Source organism: Stegodyphus dumicola, chromosome X1 (genome assembly GCF_044657685.1).
Source record: "Stegodyphus dumicola isolate Sdum_Otavi_A_Nest chromosome X1, ASM4465768v1".
Classification (NCBI taxonomy): Eukaryota; Metazoa; Arthropoda; class Arachnida; order Araneae; family Eresidae; genus Stegodyphus; species Stegodyphus dumicola.
Window position 1 is genome coordinate 158,084,043 of NC_140780.1, and position 23,703 is coordinate 158,107,745.

The 23,703-nt window shown below is 34.8% G+C and overlaps 2 protein-coding genes across 2 annotated transcripts in view; one reads left to right on the forward strand and one right to left on the reverse strand.

Moving 5' to 3' along the window:
* LOC118186201 (photoreceptor-specific nuclear receptor-like) overlaps window positions 1-23,703 on the forward strand; it is a 164,485-nt gene that overhangs the window by 57,077 nt on the left and 83,705 nt on the right. The window contains exon 4 of the mRNA XM_035356271.2: window positions 5,062-5,288. Coding sequence (XP_035212162.2) covers window positions 5,062-5,288 — 227 coding nt within the window. The remainder of the gene's footprint in view (window positions 1-5,061; window positions 5,289-23,703) is intronic.
* The window catches only part of LOC118186196 (uncharacterized), a 38,896-nt gene continuing 23,629 nt past the window's right edge, over window positions 8,437-23,703 (reverse strand). The window contains exon 2 of the mRNA XM_085807900.1: window positions 8,437-15,825. Coding sequence (XP_085664026.1) covers window positions 13,824-14,585 — 762 coding nt within the window. The 5' untranslated portion in view covers window positions 14,586-15,825 and the 3' untranslated portion in view covers window positions 8,437-13,823. The remainder of the gene's footprint in view (window positions 15,826-23,703) is intronic.

Below are 23,703 nucleotides of genomic sequence, written 5' to 3' on the forward strand. Positions count from 1 at the left end.
CTCTCGTGGTACCGTCCACCATCTCATGGCGCTGGTCTGAGGCGGGGTTACGCCTTTGACCCCCACAACACCGGCGGAGACATCTGGAGCGGTGTCGCATCCGATCATCATGGCTGTCATCAGACTGGTATCGTATAGTATTCAGCGATGATCCTGCTTCAATCTTGAAGCAGATGACCACCGTGTTACTGTCTGGAGAGGACGAGGCCAGCGGTCCCAATCAGCCTTTGTTTTACAAAGGCATACAGCCATACCTCCTGGTGTGATGGTGTGGGCCGCTATTTCTTATGACAGCAGGTCATCTTTAGTCATCCTCCGTACATCTTTAACAGCTCAACGATATGTTGATACCATCCTGCGACTGGTTGCATCACCCTTCATGGCACGTCATCTTGGGGCCATTTTCCAACAAGATAATTCCAGGTCACACATACCGCTCGCATATCTGACTGTCTCCGTGCGGTTGATACTCTTCCTTGGCCAGCAAGATCACCAGACCTTTCACCAATTGAGCATGTCTGAGGCATTTCAGCCCGCCAGATTCGGGCACCACAAAATATCGCATATCTGGAGTGACTACTGATGAATGCCTGGTAGAATGTGTCGCAGGATAACATTAGGAACCTCTATCATTCCTTGTCTCGACGAATTCAAGCATGCATTGTCGCCAGGGGCGGTTCGACCAACTACTAATTTGAACACTCAATGGGTGATTGTGAACCGTGAACAGATCTTAAAGTTTTAGTAATTTAATTATCTGTGCATGAGCTATACACATATTCAATTTATCAAAAACAACCACTTCCTTCATGGTGCTTCGATTTTTTTTGCAAAAGAGTGTATTTTCTTATATTTTTCTTCAATTGAAAAAGATGCTCTATTGTACAATTTTTAACACTCGTCTAAATTCATCTTCCATTAGAAAACCGTTTAGTTTCGAAAACCATTGCACGTCATTTTCTTTAACATATGATGGCCACAAGTTTTAAGACCATTTAGTAACTAAATATATTTTTATATTTTTCAATTAATAAACTCTAGTCAACTAGAGTGAGAGATTTATATTTCTTTTCAGTTTTTTATTTTGACTCTCGGAATCCCGGGGTTCCCCGGAGCACAGTTTGAAGACCACTGGATTAGATTGTTTACGTTTAAGCAAAGTGGAGGTTTTTTATATGCTTAGTTCATAACATATTATATAAAATTCCTCTTAAGAATGGCGTCGTTCATGTGGGTTTGCATTTATGAGCATTTGTTTTTGAAAATGTGAAAATTTGCATACATAAAAAAGGAATGAGATGATTTTCTTTAAAACTTCTCGGCTAATAACTGAGAGTAATATACACGAAAGGGCCATTACATTATGACCACCCTGTTAATAATATGTAGGACCAACTTTAGCCCTCAAATCTGCAAGCACTAGGCGTGGCATTGGCTCCACAAGGTGCTGATACGCAGTCCTGGGTATCCTGTACCGAGCGCTCACAAACTGGTCCTGCAGTTTCCGCACTTTGCAAGGGTGGCAGCACAAATTTGGTTTTACAGGTGGGGTCGCAAATGCTCTGTTGGATTAATGTCAGGTGAATTTAGAGGCCAGGACATGACTTGAAAGTCATTGCAATGTACCTCGAACCACTCCCTGATGATTAGACCCTTATGACATGGTCCATTATCCTGTTGGTAAGCACCATCTCCCCCGCCGGAAATACTGTTGTCATGATAGGGTGAACCTGGTCTGCAACGATCTTCACGTAGTGCACAGACGTCAGGGATTGTTCTATGGAGATTACGGGTCCGAATGTGCTCCATGAAAACATTGACAGCACTGTAATACCCCGGGTACCGGCTTGTCTCCGTCCAACTGTGCATCTGGGACCCAGGGTTTCGTTTGGAAATAGGCGCATTACCACACGCCATCGATGTGATGGACAGGTGACAGGTGACAGCAGGGCTGGACATCTGGACGGCTTTCTAAGACTACTCGGGTGTTGTCCGAACCCTGCAACTTTCCTTTACTATTATGCTGTAATACGCATTCCACATTGTATAGAGTAGCTACACTAATTATGCACGGTGTCTTGTATAAGAGTTAATATCTGCATTGCTACAAATGGAAGTAGTACTATGCTTTAAAGTGAGAAAGAGCTTTTATGTATACAGGCTCTGGCTAGAAGACTTTGTGGGTATCACTAGTGCACAAGAATGTCAGCAGATTTCCAAGGCAAACATACAACTATTATTCTGGACGGCGAAGGTCCTGCCCCAGCTCCTCTAGTTTCGTCATGATACTATGCAATTTTTTAAACAATGTGGTCTGCTTAATCAGGAAGCGTATGAAAGCGGCTACCTCCGTTGTCGGTAACTTAATATGCCAGTCCTTGGTCAGGGGGCACTTGGTGAGGTAGGGGTCTGGAAGTCCTGTGTCGCCACATATGCAAATATCTGTTCTACTTATACCTCTTTCCGCAAAGTAAGAAGGGGAAGGGCCATGTCCGGTAATGAATCTCGTAAGAAAAGGGGCTGAAATAAGCCGATCTGTGCTTACTTTATGAACAAATTCGTAGGTCCTTCGGCTTTTCTGTGTCGTTTCCCAGTCCTCTTTTTGCCACATTTTTAGTACTGTTGCTGTCGTTGTTTTTCTCAGATGGGATTTAGGAAGTGGGATTGCAATTTGGGTTGCGTTGATACTTTGTGCCGCCTCCTTATCCAAGGCATCCGCTCGCTCATTGCCCTGAGTACCAGCATGAGCTTTTACCCAGGAAATGCGTATTCTTGTTGTATTTGCACTCCTTAATAAATTCTGCACATCCGTAATTAATGGTGCTGGATGTGTTGGATTTTTTATGGCTTGAATTGCCGAGAAGCTGTCGGAGAAAATGGTAACCTGTCTGTTCCTTTTGTGAATTGACCATGCGATTGCTTGTTGTATTGCCATAGCTTCGGCCTGGAAAACGGAGTTTTCAGGGCTGATAACATTTCCATGTGTAATGACTGCAACTTTTTCGTAGGCTACAAAGGCTCTCCCAACTTCCTTTTCTATCTTCGAACTATCTGTAAGGATTATGGGAAAATTACCTTCAACACTTGGGGTGAGAACCGGATTATAGAAAACTTCTACTTCCAGGCCATACTGGGGTGGGTGAATGGCTAGCCTTGAGCTTTCGGTTTCATAGTTTAAAGGGTCATAGGCTACATCTCCATCTGTGATGCATGCCCTAAGCTGTGAAACTGTTTAGACAATTGCTTCCTGGACTGCCCTTAGGGGAAGTGGAGTGAGTCCTGGCAACACCAAGGCAGACACAGTCGAAGTTGTGAGATCGACTCTTGTTATTGCGAGTGCAAAATGCCTCTGCGCGCTGTAGAGGATCAGCTCCTTCCTGGTGGTCATTGGAACGGACCAGATTGCTGCCACATATGTTAATATTTTTTCCACAACTGTTTGGTATAATATCTTTAAAATGTGAGTGCGTAAGCCCCAGTTTGCACCCTGCATTTTCCGCAGGCTGTCAGCTATGTGATGGGCTTTTTGTCGCTGCTGTTTGAAGTGTGGAACCCAGGAAAAGTCTTCATCCAAAACCATTCTGAGAAGTTTCAACTCCTTTACCCTCTTGATCGCTGCAATTGATCGCTGCACGGATTTCTAACTAAAGTTTGCCCCGGCTTATGGTACACAATGTATTTTGACTTTACTTTTGAAATTTTTAGTTTTTTTCTCTGCACAGAGGTTGGCGAAAAGAGAGATTGTTTCGTTGCAGTTGTTTTCAAAAATGTTCCTCGACTTACCACAAACTACGAAAGTGGCATCGAACGAGATTCGTCGGACCATGCAACTTTCTTCCATTCTTCTAATCTCCAGTGCCGATGTTTCTTGGCCCATTGCAGACGTAGCTGGCGATGACGTTCCGTCAGTGCATGGACATGCTTCGGCCTGCGACGGCGTAACCCATACGCAGCAATGTATGCTGTATAGCGCGTTGAAAAACACTGTCTGGGTCGCCACTGTTAAAGCTGGTGGTGATTTCGGTTGTTGTAGCTCTTTAATCCCTGCAAACAATGCGTAGCAATCTCCGCCCTCCTCTGGAGCCAATGTGCCGTCGACGACACACTGCTGGCCGGCGACTTGTCGTTTCACCATCCATGCACCACTTTCGATATGTGCTCACAACAACTGTACGTCAATAGCCCAGTAAACGCACCGTTTCTGATACTGATGTTCTCAGTCGCCGAGCCATAATGATTTGAGTTTTATCGACGTCTGATAAATAAAATCTGCTTTTCCCATTATGTCGCTAATCGGGCTATGTTTGGAAAGAGTTCCGATTTCCAGTTTATTTCCGCAATTAGCATGTGACATGCATGCTTTGTTCCGGCTGTCTTTCTTTACATTGCTTCTGTGAGCGCTTCAGGTATTCAATGCTTCAGAGTCGGTTCGCAGGACAGGCTAACAAAGGAGAGATGCGTGACCAGTAGTCACGTGGGTGCAGGAAGAAATCGTGTTAGTTTAGCGTTTCTAAGGCAATGGCCTGCAAAAATAATGTAAGAAGTCAATAAAGTACCTTAACACGTTGAGCGCGGCGCCGAATTTGCTGTCTTTTCCGTTCAGCCGGCAGCGATCTAAGCCGTAAAGCTAAGTCGTATTTTTGTTTAGAATGTTTCAAGACATTTCATTAAAACTAAAGCTGATCACATTTCATTGATATTATATTTATTTTTTTAATTTTAATACTGTCGGTCCCGCGGACCTACGCCAGCCAAACGAAAATTCCAGTACCGGTCCCCAGGGACCGACGCCGGCCACACGGAAAGTTCACTGCCGGTCCCCAGGGACCGGCGTCGCGCTTAACGTGTTAATAATAATAGTAGGGTATGTCATCGAAACTGTGTTTGGAAAGCAATCCATAGCCGCTTTATATACTCCAGCATCAGCCTCGCACGCCCATTGGTTTTTGTTTCTGGCCGAGCCCATTGTTATAGATGAAGGGTGGTCATAATGTAATGACTCTTCTGTGTATATTACTTTAAAATGCAATGATATCAGAAAAAGATAAAATTTTCTTTCAGGCTGTGCAGTACCTCCAGAAGCGGCTATGGTGTTTCGGCAAATAGCCGCTCACATTCTGCTAGTGAGTTTTAGGAGAGCTCGAAGCAACGATCTTTTCTGTTCTCTGCCGCCAGCTGATCAGTCTGTAATTTTACAAGATGTATGGGGAGAATTGTTTCTCTTACAAGCGGCTTACTGGCCGGTTGATATTCTTATAGTGGCAAAGCATATTGAAGAAGATGGAAAGGTAAATATAAAAATGTTGAACTCAAATGTCATACTATGGTTATATTATAAATTGTTAAGTAAATGAAGATTCGAAGAGCACTGTTCTTGTTTACAGCCCATTAGAATAGTGTACATCTGTTTTAAATAAATATCTTAAAGCAGATTAGAAAGTATTTTTGAAAGGCAGTTTTGTTAAGTTTCATAATCGGTGGCACAAACGTATTAAATTCTTTATTATTTAGAGCTAAATACTCATTTAGTACAAATTTTAACCCTTTATTTTTAATTGAGTTAAGCAGAAAAATAATTTCAAGTATCAAGTAGTCTGTTAACCGAGCCTTAAATCAGTTTTAAGAAATCATTGGGAAAATGTAGCAATATTAGAAATAGTACAGCAAAAATCATTAATATTCATGGAATTCTCTTATTAATGATTGATCTTTCGGCCTTTTTATCAGCGATGATCCATTAAATGACATTTCTATTGTGCATTACAACAAAAGCCTTTTTATCAGCCATGCTGAAGCTCTAGTCTTTACAGCAACATTCATATACCTGTCGTGTGGTTCTTTATTTGATAGAAATGCACTACAGTATATGTATTCATAAGGATCAAATATGTGCAAGGATAATATATGTATAAGGTAATATGGATAAAAAGGATAACATATGTTTTTAAAAACCTAATGGCCGATAAAACTACACACTAGATATTTGACAAAATTTCATAAGTTACGTAATGAAGTTTGTTTATTCCAGTTCTTTCTGTGAAAATATTTGCTACAAAATAAAGTATGCATTATTTGTTTGCATTACGTATTAAATATTTTCAACTACAAATTTGCTAGGAAGAGAAATAAAAGATGTATTCCCTTTGCTGCCAATGTTTTACTTTCTTCGTATAATCCACTGTTAAAGATTACAGTATGAATAATATAGAATTAAAATGAAGAATTTCACTATTTTGTGTTAATAGAATTTAGTTGAAATGTATTAAGAATTTTGTTCCGTAAAGGTGTTTAGTTGCTCCATAAAGATCACTGGTATGCATTAGTGATGCAAGTGTGAATTTAAACAGTTACGTGTTTAAAGCAGAAGAATTCCTGAAACAGGACATTTCTTAATGAAAACGGGAAATTGCATATGATATCTGCATAAGATTAGTATAAGATTAAAATTATTTCATTACTTTTACATGACCAAAGAAATTAAATTATAAATCATCTTAGTTTCTTATTCTAAACTGCATATGTGATTTTTCAGTAAACGAAGAATAATTTCGAAAGCTATAGGCAATTCCAGTATTATGAGTGATGCTAAAGTTTATTGCAATTTTTCTTCACGAGAAAAACGTCTGCAATTCCATGATGTATTATCCACTCACAGAATATGATCGAATCTTCAGATTGCTTCAAAAGTTTCATTATGCGATGATTCAATTCATAAAATTAAAGTGCACTTAAAAATTCAAAAATAAAGATATCGTAAATATTGAAGAACTAGAAAATTTACCTTCCTGATGGAATTCATCTGTTTTTGAGTAATGTAGTTCTTGAGTAATTTATTGAGTCTTCTTGAGTGAATAGAGAACATCGCTTTGTGAATTAATTGTTAAAAAAATGAGGCGCTGCGAAGCATAAAATTATGTCTAACAGAGTTTTAATATGTTATAATAAATATATATATATTATTTGAGAAATTACCAATCATCCTAATACTTGAAACGAGAAACTCAGATCAAACGAGTAATCAGTACCAAAGATAATACTTATGGATTAAGTTATTCAATTCAGGTATTTAATTGATTTTAATATGTGTGAAAAAGACTTTTCCAAATTACTTGTGTAATTAACGTTTTATCTTGAACATGCACTTTTCAAATTCTGATTTATTGAGGACTTTTTTGATATCAGAAAGCAATGCATGGTACGTCATAATGGAAGGTGCAAAACTGTATTAAATAGGCAGGTACGCAATTAATGATGGCAAGTCACATAAGAGTTAGGTACCCAGGGGGGGTTGCTTTTGTGGATGGCTTTTAAGAAAAGTTTGCTTTTACTGATGACACAGATGGTAAAAATTATGAAGAAAGTCCCCATGCAGCCAAATATCACTCGGCTGCCTAGTTCCTCATTACATAAAGTATTTGTTGTTACGAAAACTTGAATTGAAATATCACAACATTTTCTGATATTAAATATAAGTACTAAATAAGCCTATTTATGCAAATGAATGTTAAGCATTTTACTCTAAGAGCAAATAAATTTGATATGGCTTATATATATATATATAAGCAATATCAAATTTATATATATATATATATATATATTAATATTTAAAAGTACTTTGAGTGTATCTTAAGTCTTAAAGCGGATTTACAATTTGTTTCAAAGACATTTGAAAAATATAGATTGAGTGGCTAAACCACCAGTAACTATGATCAAGACTTTGTAATTGTGATCCCAAATAAATAATTAATGGATACTTAAGAATAATATATTTTCTTTAAATCTCCTTCCACTTATTCCGAAAGGGATTAAAAATTTCTAACACATTATGGATATTGCATTTAAATTTAAGAGTTTATTTTTAAAGTCCCTTTGAAACCTCATTAATTTACATATTGTAGTTTTGCTATGACGTCTTATGAATGTATTAATTTTATAAATAAGAAAGAAACAGTTTTTAGTAATTAAAAAAACTGCTTCCTTTCAAATTAAAACAGAACTTAAATTTATTTAGTAAAATCAGGTGGAGAAAGAATGAAAACTTGATCATAAGCAGTAACTGTTAGCAGGGTTTCAAACTGAAGTCCAGGAGCTAATAAGCGGTTATATATAATTCATAACAAATTGTTCATTTACTTCAAATTAACAACAACAGAAAAATTTCAAAATTATGTAGAATAATTCAAGTTAGTTTATAATTGAAACACTTACCTCATTTCAAATTAATGTAGAAAAATCACCATTATATTTCCTAAATAATAATGAAATTCAGTAGGCGAATTAAAATTGATCCTTAAATAGTAACTGTAAGGAAGGCTTCTAATTATAGCATAAGAACTGCCAAGGAATAATAAATACACATTATTTCAAATTACATATATAATTTAACTCTACATATTGCCACGATATCTATATATAAATATGCTGTAATGAAAAAAATCTTTATTTTTATTAAATGAAGTAATGAAGTCGCATATGTCAGAAAAAAAGCTTCCTTACAGATTTCTTGTATTTTTAATTGAAGAGAATAAACACGTTTAGAGTTTTGTTCAACTTCCAATCCGTTTTAGTCTCTTATTTCGTTTCATGATACTGAAAATAATTTTAAAAATATAAAATTATATGCAAAACTTTACGGGCAAAGATTGAAAATAATTTTTATTCATTTAATACAGGTATTTAATATTATTTTCAGAATTATACAGCATAGCTTAAGGATATTCTGTACTGCATATTCGAAATCTGCCGTGCATTCTAAAGAAATGATATAAAATATTTTGATATAAAAATTAAGGATATTAAAGTTTCATAACGATTTGGAAATTAGAAGAATATTCTATAAACATTTAACCATTACATTTTATTACCATCTCGTTAAATTCATAGGTACAACAAAATCTAAATGTTAATATCAAAGATATAAAACAAATTACACAAGAAATGTATGACATTAATTAGTTTCAACAGATTCTTTTAAGAAAAAAAAAAAAAAAAAAAAGGAATAACTAAAGTACTGAAAATGAAGAAAAAGGAAGTATAAAAATATATAGTTAAAACTTCCCGTAGATTTCTAAAATGTGCACATAAAAAGATTACTTTTTCTACAGGAGCTATTCAGTAGTTGCTTAAAAATTAACGAAATAAAATTATCATAATAACTTGGAGATCAGAGCAATATTTGACAAAATTTTACAATTCATACTTTTGAAGACACAAACCTTAATTATCAAGTAAAATAGATATTCATCTTCTTTTCAATGTAATAAAGTGCTGAAAACATGTAAGTCGATAATCTAACTTTCGTACAGCTTTCTTATATTTTTAATTAATTGCATATTATTATGAATATTCTTAGACACTTTTCATTTAACTTCTAGCTCTGTTTAATCATTTACTTTTTTTAATATGTAAAAGACTAAAAATATTAGACTAAAAATTCTTCAGGTAAAAGAGCAAAAAACATTGTCATTTACGTTATGGAGAAAAACATGCTCATTGCATACATAGTTACTTCTTTTGACTTTCAATATTAGTTTCAAAATCATACAGCACAGCTTAAGAGTATTGTAATGTATTATTTTCAAAAATCTGCTGGCAATTCTAAAGGAATGATTTGAATCATTTTGAAGCAAAAATTAAGGCAATGGAACAGCATAATAATCTGAGAATTATAATACAATTCGATAAATATTTAACCATTGCGTTTCATAAATTCTCCTTCTATACATCAGCACAACAAAGTCTAAATGATAATTTCAAAGATATAAAACAAATTACAGATGAAATATATGAATTTAACTAGTTTCAACAGACTAACTAAAATTATGAATAAAGCACTGTATTTGGAAAAAAGGAAGTTTAAAAAAACATTTGAAATTCCCTGTCGATTTGTAAAACGTGCAAATAAAAAGAAGGAGAAAGTAAATGGTTGCAATAAAAATTAAGGTAATCAGGTTATCAAAATGACATTGGAGATCAAAGCAATATTTGGTAAATGTTCACATTTCATTCATTTCATGAACAAACCTAAGTTTTCGAATCATAGCAATAGTCATCCTTCTTTCAATTTAATGAAGTGATGAAAACGTATATGTCAGCAAACAACCATCCTATAAACTTTTTTAATTAATTACTTATTGATTATTATATGTATTCTTAGATATTTTCATTCGAATTTCAGCTCGATTTAATCACTTAACTCTTTTGAGTATGTAAAATTACTTTAATTATTTTTTTGCGATAAATGGGAGAGAAGCTTTCTTATTATAGTCATTTACGTTTGACATTCAACAACAGCTTCAAAATTATACAGTACGTTAAATTATTCTACTTTAAATGCAAAGGAATCTGCCGGTAATTCTAAAGGAATAGTTTGAATCATTTTGAAATAAAAATTAGGGAAGCAGAATAATTATCTGGAAATTAGAATATTTTTCTACGAATAATTAACCGGTTCGCTCTATAAATTCGTATTCCATACATACATCAGTATAAAAATATATATAAATAATATCAAAGATATAAATAAATTACTCAAGAAACATCTAAAATTAGTTCTTAGTAAAATTCAACAGATTCTATTTAGAAAATAATGAAAAATAAGAATCTAAATTAAGAAAAAATTTCAAAATATATACTTAATTTCCATTAAATTTCTAAAATGCGCAAATAACAAAATCATTTTCCCACATGGAACAGATAAGTAAATGCAATAAAAACTAAGGAGATCAAATTATGGAAATACTTCAGAACAATATTTTATAAATATTTTGCAGTTCATATAGTTAATAGCACAAGCCCAGGTTATCAAATCAAGGTCATGAAAACCTTAAAAATTATTTAAATATTTGTGATCTGATCTACACCAAATCTGGTTCTAAATATTGCAAATTCTTTTAAATTACTAACTTCAACTAATTCCATTCAAAAACAAAACCCCTAAATATTTAACAATTAAAACAAAATTCTAAAGTGTAAATGAGGGAACGATAGTTAAATATATTTTTTCCATTCGATTGCTGTTTTAAAGTCTCCGTTAGAAATATATTAGTCCTCAGTCTCGATTAGATCAACTCTTTTAAAATAAAGGAGCAGCGTTATCAATCATCTCATTGACTGCTTTCTCTAATTTGGCAATTAATCGATACAAACACTGAACTTCAAGACAAAACCAATGATACTCCCTACCTTGAGGATGACTTGTTAATTGTGTAATATCCTTCACAATGCGAAGTAATATGATGGCATACTCTTGTGTCAGTTCTGCAAGAGATTCAATCACTCTCAGATGACTTTGAATTTTGCGATATTTTTCCAGTTCTCTTCTTACGAGATTTTGGATCTTAGTTGATATCAGTCACAAAAGTTTCATTTGATGTTCAACTCGTAAAACTATTTCTTCCGGAGGTAAGGGATTTGATTGCGCATTCATGATCGAAAGGAGCTGAGCTCTCTTCTCAAATGCACCGCAATTTGCACTTCTAGATAGTGTTTGCTTTGAAACAAAACCGTTGGATGTTTGGATCTTAGTTGATATCAGTCACAAAAGTTTCATTTGATGTTCAACTCGTAAAACTATTTCTTCCGGAGGTAAGGGATTTGATTGCGCATTCATGATCGAAAGGAGCTGAGCTCTCTTCTCAAATGCACCGCAATTTGCACTTCTAGATAGTGTTTGCTTTGAAACAAAACCGTTGGATGTTTTAAAAGCAAATTTATTGTCTACAAATGTCAGTAGGCCATGAAGCTTTTCAGAAAATTATATGCTCTGAAATCACGTTAAATGAGAAATCTTCACTCCTCTAAGTACAAGTAGCACTTTAACGTTTTACCGAACTGAGATATGTTCAACTGAATCAGACAGCCAGCCGTTTTTATCTGACGGATTCTCAGAAGCAAATTTGCTAATGAATCGCTAGTATATCCATAGCATCAAAGCTTCAGAAGTTGTGACTTATCTGTTGTCACGCGCATTAATGGCGGATGAGTTAAATCAAAAAATGTTTTATACTGCTTTTTTATTTCCACAAACGAAAGCGTGACGTGTAGATTACTTGGGAAACATGCGGATGGTTTCCACTGACGTGTGAGATATAATTTATTTTTATGGGCTACGTTATGTATTATATAAAATATTGCTTTGCACTAAAAAGAGTTAGTAAATTTCGACGAAAACACGCTTTGAGTTTGCTGTCAAATAAATAATTTTGAAACTATCGGAGAATGTTATGTCTTCAAAATTGAAAGATTGTACTCGTTAAACAAATATTGTATGCATCTCGTTTGTATGCTTACTATAACATACATGCACTGTATAGTGTAATGCGTGACATTATTATGCTACATGATTTTCCTTATTAAAGACACTTTGTTTTTCCTATATGAATTACATTTAGTGACTGCAATCTTTGGTTGGTATGGAATAATTTCTTTATTATTATCCTTTTCTGTCAATTAACTGTTATTTGCCTCTTCAGAATTATGAATATATAATTGTCATGAATAATTCCTTTCCTATTTGAGGTAAAATAACACGCCGATTAACTATTACTGTAGAAGCTAAAGCAGCAAGAATCAGTTAATATTGATAAATTTGCACGATTAGTTTCAAAGGCTTAAATTTAGAACCTCCTTCTCCTTCTCCTTTGCCTTTTTTTTTTTTTTTTTTTTTTTTTGTTTTTTGCTGCATTATTTAGAGCCTCTTTTCCCTGCGCTCCTTTATAGCCATTCACCTAGCTTAAACTCATTTTTAAATTCTGAAATGAATTCCAACACTTTGTGTCTTAATCAGTAACCTTTTTAACTAAACATTCCTTGACACGAGAGCTTTCAGCACACTTTGGGAGTACGTATAAATTGATGCTAAACAAACTACCAAACCTCTCTCGCTTATCCAGATATCAGCCCATATTAATGCTTTTCTGAGAGCTAATAACTCAGCTTCAAAGACTGCATTTTTTTATTCAGTCTAAAACCTTTTTCTTTGCATTTAACTTCACTAAAATACGTAACAAAACCTGCTCCTGCTCTACTACCAATCACCCAGGCATCCGCAAAGACTTCTTAGCCCCGTCCTTCGTCTTTATTCTATTTAATTATGTCAATTTTTGCTAGGTGATAGCAATATTAATTTTATTTTACATCGATTCCCGCGTTATTTATTCTTAGGCTTACATAAATTATATCTTTTCCATATGCTGTGCATAATAAGTTTAAATTTCTAAATCTGTCATTAGATCAATGGGATAACGCCATACAAAATTTGTGTGCTTGTGGTCGAAGATTCATGTTAAGAATAATTTTGAAATTTACATCTATCATTTCTAATTTATAGTTACTTATAAGGTATTTATCCCGCCTTCTTCACGTGCCTTCGTGGTTTGGTGCTGTGCACGCTCGGCGCATATTCCAGAGGTCCGCGGTTCGATTCCCAGCGAAGGCGTTGCTAATTTTTCATCTTGCCTGCTTCCAAAAAGTCCTAATGTCTCGACAATACACTGACTACCAATAAGTATTTGGACACCTGTGATAGAAAAGAAAAACTAACTTTATTCAAAATCAATAGTTGGTAGAGCCTCCAAGAGAGGTAATTACAGCGTGGACCCTCTGGGGCATACTTTCCACAAGTTTTTGTATGACAACTAGTGGTATTTTCTTCCACTCGGCTTGGAGAAGACATAGAAGTTCCTTCATCGCTTTTGCACGGGTAGTGTACCCCTGAATTCGGCGATGCAACTCGTCCCAAAGGTTCTCGATACGGTTCAGGTCTGGACTCTGGGCAGGCCAGTCCATTCGATGAACTCCATTGGCACCATACCAAGCCTTGGTTAACGTCGAAACATGACAACTGGCATTGTTGTCCTGAAAGTAACAGGGATCCAAACCGTAAAACTGCCACAACGTAGGAAGCACATTGCCATCCAAAATAGTGCAGTAGGCATCGGAGTTGAGCTTACCATGAATGGGGACCAAGGGTCCCAGCCCATACCAGGAGAAACACCCCCAGACCATAATTCCACCTCGCCGAACTTGACTGTTGTCACAATGCATTCTGGCAGGAGACGTTCTCCAGGTAGACGGCAGACACAGACCTTGTCATCCGAACGGTAAAGGGTGAACCTTAATTCGTCACTCCAAAGAACCCGTTTCCACTGATCTACGGTGCAATTTCGATGTGCTTTGCACCACATTAACCGAGCAGCGCGGTTGGACTTTGTGATCAAAGGCTTATGGGCAGCAGCACGACCATGAAATCCAAGCAGATATGCTTCCTTACGGATGGTATTCATTGAAACAATACTCTCGGATGCCTGTTGAAACTCCTCGCGGATGAGGGCCATCGGTTGGGTGCGGTTCTTCCGAATTTCTCTGGACAGCACTCGTCGGTCTCTATCTCCCAGTTTCGTTGGTCTGCCGACTCGGAGCACATTCCAACAATTACCACTCACCTTCCACTTCTTAATCACATAGGCCACTGTCGATTTTGGGTACTTCAGATCGCAAGATCTGTCCCTTAAGGATCGGCCACATTTGTGATACCCAATAATTAGACCTTTTTCGAAATCAGAGAGCTCCGAACTGCGAGGCATCTTGCATGCGACCAAAGCCGATGCTGTTTCCTGCACGATATATACCGGCGGAGTCCGTGACGTACCTTAGGACCGCAGATATCATCATTTGCATAGGTGTCCAAATACGTATTGGTAGTCAGTGTATAATTGACATTTAATAGCTTACTATTAATGTCTCGCAACGGATCTTCTCTGAGAGAAAGTTAGAATGCACTTCCTTATAATACTTATATTCGTATTAATAGAACAAGAAAAACAAGGACAGAAAAGAAATTTGCTCAAAAATTAGGCATTTAGAAAAAAATAATGCAAAAACTTAGCTTTTTGTATCTCGTAGAGAGAAACAGGTAAAAGTTGTAAGTGGAATAATTTCTGGTGGCCTTGCAATCTTGCATGGATGATTTTTTTTCTGAGCTTTCTTTGAGTTTACTTACGAGGTTTTACTTTTGAATTGAAACTCTTTTCTGTGCGAGAAATGCCTTTGGTAGGATGGATGGAGTGCAGTTCTCTTTAGTGCACTGAAATGGTCCATATCCTGCTTAATGGAATCTATATTCAGCAACTTTAATAATATTAGCATTTTCTGTATATAGTTCTTCTCTCTGAAAAAATCCTCGACATATTAAGATCAATATGGGTGAGTATTATCGATAAATGGTGAACTGTGAGTTCGTTGCATCTCAAAGCACAAAGTAATATGAAATTCTAGCACACAATCTCTACATCTCATATTGAAAAAAAGATTTCTGTATAAAATGTAGAATATTTCACTCTTGTCCAAAACTGCGCCATCCGTTCATCCGTATTAACAAACTTCCACTTTCAAGACTGGCCTCATTTCGTGACGTTAAAGAAGATATTATGTTTCCGTGTTTCGCCAAACGGTGTTATCAGTTCCTAATTCAGAATGCAGTTCCAATATTTCTGTCTTCGCTACAAATGCTCACTCGCGGGCACGAGGTGATCAGGAGACAAAGCTCAAGATATCTGCTTCCTTGCGTCCTTTGCAAACAGTTTAACAGTTATTTCTGTGGCGGCTATCATCTTTCCAATGAACTACCTCACAAGTTTGATCTTGAGCCCTAGTGAAATTAATCTTGCCGAGGGTTTATAGCTCTTAGCGGATCTGATCTTTTTCGTGTGATATTTAAAATGTTTTGGGACATTTTTTTATAGTTTGTGAATATAAATTGCGGCATATTTGTTCTCTGCATGAATTCTTCCTTCAGCCGTCCAAAATCTGTTATTCAACTATGTCCTATTTAAAGAAAAGACCAGATATAAAATTTTGTTTTCGAACTATAAACAGTCGTACACAAAAATTAAGGAATTATATATTACCTAGATAAACAAGCTTTAAATTTCAGTTTAAGAATTTCTTTTTTTTTTCAAGCAAGGGTTTTTCTTTATATGTTTCTCATGAAGGTAATTAAAACAGTTAATTCATTTAAAAATGTTTAATTTGCGTTCATAAATTTTATAATCCAACGGAAAATTTAAAAGTAATTTTTCAATCGAATCTCCAGGTGATATAGCGTAGAAGATGTAATAGCAAAACTAACAGCTGAAATATTTCATGAATTTTTCTGCGTTCTGTTAAATATCAATCAATAATATGTATTAAAAGTTAGTATGAATTAATCTGTAATGCTATTCATTTATAAGTATAAACAATATGATTTATAAACATATTGTTGATACTATTTGTTGATTTATATCATCAATCATTATAAGTATCAACAATATATATCAACAAATTTGAATATTAAAAAATAATGAATGACTTGGTAAGTACAAGGGCAAGGAAGTAAGTTAATTTTAATGCGAACTTTCTTAATCTAAAATCGTAGCTTCGTATCTGGCGTTTTGGAATAATATATAAAGTTAAGCCTAATTCCAGCTCATTAACAAACGCCTTTTATGTAGTAGATACACATTAGGAATTTTGGAGCTGGGAAGCGTGAGAAATTCAACTGTGCCCTGGCTGGGATACAAACTTACAAACCATAAAGCCGGTTGCAATATGCTAATGCAGTTGCAAAGATTGATTTTATTACCCATACAAGTACGACGTCCCAAGTCAACCTTTTACCTACCTTGCAGCAAAGACAAGAAGAGCTTTATCTTCACGAAGGTTTTACAGATAGCTACATATAGGTGAGCTGTACGGAAAGCAACCAGTTATTTTTATGTCGCAGAATCCTGTCCCAGATAAGCCCACTTAAACTGGTCTCGACATCACCTCATTTGGGCTCACAACAATGGGCTGTTTTAGGGTATGTCGTTGTTTGATTTAAAAATGATTACTGATCTCAAGAATGCGCATACGTAGATGATGATTTGATGGTCTGGAGATGAATTGCTGTAAGAAGTCTTCTTACAGCTATAGGGACTCTCACTTGTGTAATTAGAAATTTTCGTAGAAAGTGGAGAATCTTAAGAACTAGTAAGCGAATAATCGCTTGAGTTCGTGTAGATGAAACAACAAGAAAAAAAGGGTAAAATAACCCTTCATTATTCAGATAAGAGTTAACAGAACTCCGCCTAGGAGTTTTACAATAAAGCCGAACACTCGGGCTTTGACCTTAAGATATTAAGAACTAAACTAAACTAAGCTTAACTAAAGAGATATAGCCGAAGCTATCAAAGTTTTAACAGTTGGCCCCTTAAACACGAGATGACTGCGAAGCTATCAAGGGCCTGAGTACGGCTAAGCGTAATAACAGCTTTGAGAGAGAGTAGCCAAAAAGGCGGACGCGCGCTAATCAGCATCTCTGAGTCTCTCTCGCTAAGACCGAAGACTTCGCGGTTTAAATACCGCTCCTCCTCATTATGTATTCAGACGTGAATCTAAAGCTACGTTCTGGCCGGAAGTAGTAAGTTGAAGTTAGGAATTTGACAGGAAAGAAGTTTAACTCAAAATTTAACTATTAATAAAATTAACTTAATCCTTACTCAGCAAGGAATCACTTACAATACTGAATCCTCTAGATTTTATGACAGCAATACTGAGATTCCGTTCTTTCTCAATATGCTCGATCATTTCTTGCTGCTATGAATGAGTCTTGATGCGAGTTTTATGGAAAATAACACGCGAAGTCACAGAGCTTGAATTTTTGGCCCAGTGCTTAGAACTGGGAACTTTGTCTCTTATGGAATGACCATCTAGATCACTCAACTTGAATGCCATCGAGTATGAATAAAATATTGGAAGACGTTTAGATTTCTTTCCACGACTACCTTTACAATTTTTTCGAGTTAAGAACATCACACAGAACATTCTCCAGTGACTCTGATTGCAATTCATAGTGTCCCACTGTGTGAATTCAAGAATGCCAAATTCTTTCGCTGCACACCGGGGATGACTAGTCAGTGGGACAATTAACTGCTTCCACAGTGGCTAGAGCCTTCGTTTACACTAAGGTGTGTTCAAGGGCGACAGGGCTCATACGTTAAGCACAATACATACTCGCACGTCAAGCGATTGCTTATAATATTGCATTGTCAAGATCGACTCGGGTTTATGTATTACTCCAATCAATGCTTTAGATAAAAAACCGGTGGTCAGATACTCCAGATTCTGTATGGGAGGCCGCTGGTTTCCTAGGCTAGGAGTTTCTCCGCTGGAATTATGTATAAGTAGGCACAGATACTTCAAACTGCCATAAATTATTTTATTCTTGACAAAGATCGACGTTATCGAACATGTGCTTTCTACAGAGGTCATCACATACCGTTTTAACAGACCTCCATGAAAAACGCTTTCTATCACCAAAAGTACTATACTTTTATTTATCATTATTTAATAGCTTATTGATCATTCTCTTTGAATTTTCCCCATTACTGGTGTCTTTTTTGATAGCTGATCTACGAAAGTTTCAATGACTCCGAATAAATTTCTTCCTTCTTTTCCTTTTTGTTTAACTTCTGTGCATAGATTTTAGAGAAACGTATGGTACATATTGTGTATGGTTGTAGAATTTGGAATCGCTTAAACACTCACTATTTTGCATAAAAAGCAGAAATCCAGGAAACTAAATTTCTGGAATTTTTATTTACAAAAAGAAGACATGTTTAACAGATAAATCGATAGACTATTTGTGTGTATTGAAAAGTTGTTTGGATTTTTTCCGTTTTAATTTTGCATGATTTTTTTCTACTTGTTTTTTTTCTCTCGATAAAACAAATATCTGTTAAATAATAATTTTTAATAATGTCAAGACTCTCGAGAATTTCAAAAAAGGAATTGGAAACTAATTACTAGTAATTCAGGGTTTCCCGAATCGAGATTGAAAAGAAATTGAGAAATCATAATAAATACTTGTCACAAAAGATAATGTCACAAATTGTAAAATAATATCAATGCATCACTGTTTTACCTGTTTATCACTGAAGACCAAAATAATAATTCAGTTTTATCACAAGATTCTCTTTATGCTTTAAATAATAGTACCTGAAGAACTTCTCCTGAATCTGAATTTTAAAGTTATTCTGACTGAGCTATCCATTACCAAACTAAATTAATTAACATAACCTCGAAGCTGTGATTACGAAAATTTAAACCATTGTAAAAAAAGTATTTGGTTACTGAAGCAATCTGGAATTTACAGTTTTCAAAGTGTTATTTGCGAACTTTAACTTTCAAGATCGCAACTTAAGTTCAATCGCAAGCCAAGGAACGCAACCCAAGGAACAACTATATCCATATTTCATATTTAAAAGTTAATAGAAAACTATTAGCGGGCTATTATAGTATAAGCTGAGTAAAAGAATTTCAGGAATTGCTCTTCATAGCCTTTCACTCTTTGTATTCAGAGCCTTTTCGAACTGAGCTACCAGCAGTTCGAAGGCTATGAATTACGAAATTACAGAATAAGTATTTTCAAAAACTTAAAAATGTAATGGTCTTGACTATATCATTCTGTACTTTAATATTTAGCTTTAAAGATCTGTTTTTTTTTAGTCTACAGTCCCAGACTTGCTTATCTATCTTTTCTCCCTTCAGGCAGATAGCCCTCGATTGCTTTGCCGTAGTATAATAAACAACAAAACAAAACAACAACAACAACAAAAAAGCAAACCTATCTTTTTAAACCATACACCATCCTACAAAGAGTATAAATTAAACTTCTTTATAAATATCTTGATTTTACGTTAGGTTATTCACATGTGACAAAGAACGCAAGGGCTATCTGATTAAAGAGAGGGATACCTGCGTGGAGGAATTTCTAAGCTAAGTTGATACCAGTTATCTCTTTAGAACTAAAATGTTTGTGAAAAGATTCATGATAACAAAAATATATATCTTCTTGAATTTTTTCCTATTCATTTGGACATAAGTAATTACGTTCTTACAGGCCGTAAAGTTTTGTGTTCTTACAGTCTATTTTATGGCTTTTGGGCTAAAGTATCAGGTTAAAAAGTCTTAACATACTTATTTTTATTTATTATTAATTTACTTAAAATTACTTAAAATACTCAAAAAGTAATGAATTAAGAAACTACATCTTCATTGCAGCTAATCCAATTGACATCAAGTTAGTTGTTTAAATTCCGTAGAATAGGCTGAGCATAGTCTTACAAAGCGTTTAAATTATAATTTTAGTCAATGCATTCTTGTTGAAGTTACAACATCTTTACACAATTTTAAACAACATTCTTCTCTATCAAAATTGGTAATTGAAATGGGAAATATCAAAATAGCAATTTTAAATAAAAACAGGGCCTTTAAGTTAAGTTTTAACTTCAGATAAAAAACGGTTATTTGTAACATAACGAGTAAGACCTGTAATTACATTGTGGGCTCTTTAATGTCTAGCATTTATATCTTTTCATTAAGGCTTTTGCTCGAGAACAGCACAGAAGTTTCAAGAAATTTTCCATTGTAATAGAACTTCCAAATATGGAGGTATTCGATAAACAGTTCACTAATTTAGATCATAATACGATTCCTATTGCTGATTGAAATTCAATATTATTCAGCGAAAGCAATTATGAAACAAAAGTTTCCAGTTTTGGTGATTAGTGGTTCCGTATTGGGTAAAACAGCGTTAGTTCCTAACTACGTGGTATCAGTTATTAATTTCTCTAATAATTTTGCATGAGCTTATTAAATCATAACCGTCATTTTTCTCTAGAGGAAATTCAGTTATTATTATTCACAGAACGCTCTCATCTCCTAGCGCTGAAACTGTGTCATAAAGTTCTCGACCTTATTTTGAGAAATGTTGTTTGGAAATGTGAACCAGGATTTATAAGAAAAAGTTGTATCATTTAGATTCAAAACAAAAAAAAAAAAAAATTCTTCCATAACGCCATCAAAACCAGGACAGCTAGATTTCGAATACAGGGCTGACAAAATTCTTGTTTGTGAAGAATGTTGTTAACCCCACCATTTGAACTTCTGCTTGCTCCAAAAGAGTTCGAATTGCGAAAGGTTTCTGTACGCCATAAAATACTCTCATTTTCCACTTATCGTCTAATGACATCCAATGGCAGTGACCTCTTATAGTGATCGTATCTCCTCATAACTCAATTTGTCTTTTTTTCCCCTACCAAAAATACAATGAAATTAATCTTTGGATACTTCAGGAAGGAAACTTATTTCCGGCCAAACAGCCTTCTACCTCTTTAGAAATAAAATATAAGCGAAACCAAATAAGACTCTTTATAGCATAAAATTCGAAATGTTCACCAGAGGATTGTTTAGAAAATTTTAGTCGAATGCGAGACTCCACGGAGTTATGGCATACCATGAGAAGTTATTGAGAGTATCTCGGGAATTGGCCATGAAAAGATTAATCACATACTAATGTTACTGATTCACAGAAACAAGCTTCAAGTTACCATTACACTAGTTAAAACAATACATTTTTAGACTGTACGGAAGAAGATGCCAATCGAAAAACGGAATCATTCTTTTAATTAAAACCTAACTATGTCTAATTAATTCAGTGTGCATGTAAACGTAATGAAAATTCCACACCATTTAAAAACTAATTTCCTTTACATCTGTAAAAATACTAATATCTTAATAAATGCAGTATTTTGAGTTTTTCTCTCATAAAGACTAGAATGACCCTGTAAAACAACATAACATAACCTCATATGTGAAAAACATTTAAAGGGTTGTCAAAATTGAGTTGATAAATTATTAACAGTGTAATGTATCATAAAATGTAATTATAGTATACTAATTATTGTGAAACCACAGAAAATTGCAGATAATGAAAGGAAAAAAATAGGTTGACAAGGTATTAGCATAAGTATGTAGAAATATCCAAAAGAACGATATACGCATAAGTATGCAGATGAAGCTATTTTTTTCTGTTTTCAAACTTAGTTATATATGTCCTTTTTATCATTTCTTAAATCCTTTTTTACTTTTGACTGTTCATTGTAAATATTGTTGTAGACAAGTCATGACTGTAAGTATGATATATAAATTAGTAACAAGTTGCTTCCAGCCACTGCAACATAGCCATTATCTACCTTTGCACGTGAATAAAAATGTACTGCTATACATAATGTAATTTCTGAAAATTAATTATCGCAAAAACATACGTAACAGCACATAATCGTCAAAATTGTGTTGTTAAAGTATCAGCACAAGTATACATCAATATCTAAATGTACGCAATAAGCATAAATATGCAGAATGAAGTAAGCTTTGAAAACAATTTTATAGTTCTAACTTAATTTTGTTTATAAACAATGATGTAAACAGAACATTCTTGCAAAAATGATTTGTAACGTGAGAACATCACGTCTGCTATCTACTGCAATATATAATGTCCTGAAAAATGACGCCTGTAGCCACTACAACAAATAATGCCATAAAATATGCATCTGCATAACTATGTATTACTGTGTACTATATCATGTAATGTAATGCATTTGACTTGAGCTAATTTAACTCTGAAAGGTAATAGTGCTTTTGATGCAGCTGGCAGTGGCGGTACTTGCAGAGTTAGCTGGAGTCACAGTTTCATCACGACTCCAGGAGGCCGGAAGGCTGTTGGTTTTCTACTTAGTGTATGGGAGCTAATAGCTAATTACTTAGGGTAAACAAAAGGTGGCCTCTTTACTTCTACATAACATAGAATGACCTTCATAAAAGTCAGAAGCTACGAAAGAGCGCTGGCCTAGGCGCCCGAGACCAAGCTTTGAATTTATATATTTTTTGATGATAATAGAATCAACATACTTATCACCGAGTTTAAATTGCAGCTGTTTATTTTTCTTTTTTCTAGTCCAAAGGGGCTTTGTCCCTGAAGGACTATTGTTTTTTTCGCGATTTTGCGCTGAATCACTATAAAAGTCCGTTTCACTTTTCAAACTGTTGCCACCAAATGTTAGAATCTTGCATGATATTTGAAGAAAATAAATAATGAAAAATCTGTATAAATGTATGTCTATTTCTCGCATTGTGATAAAACAACGGTATATAGAGCCATCGAATTTTGAATGACGTCATCCTCCTACGAATATGGGCATCTGGAAGACCAAATTTGGAATTTGTTTTATTATCGATTTCATATTTTGTAAAACTTTAACGAATTTTTGAGCAAAAAGCTTAATGATTTAAAAGCGAGCAATGACAACACTCTACGGCGGGGAAAAAACCTTTTTATCTCCAGCGGGCGCGGAACTGTGTATCGGAAATTCTAAAGATATGCTCATTTTAAAACTATTTTGCGACATTGCTACTGAACTGAATTTTATGTTTTAAGTGAAAAGACATGATATTTAATAAATAAAGGTAACACACAAAACGTTAAAAAAACGCCTCTTTGGACGTAATTTAAAACCCGAAACCTTTCAGTTTTTTTTTTCGGTAAAGAAACGGGCATAATCTTTAGATCTGTTATTAACTGTTATTAAGACACAATAACACGCCGAATAAATACTAATTCAGAAGTCAAACAACAAAAATCAGCGTTATATTTTCAAAATTTTCACAGATCTAGTTTCGATTGTTTTACCGAACCACCATCCTCAGCTACAAAACTGCAAAATTTTGAAAATATAACGCTGATTTTTGTTGTTTGACTTCTGAATTAAACTGTTATGTTTTTAGCCCGGCTTCATTATGAAGGTTTTTCAATATTTTCATTTCTTGATTTAATTAAAGATT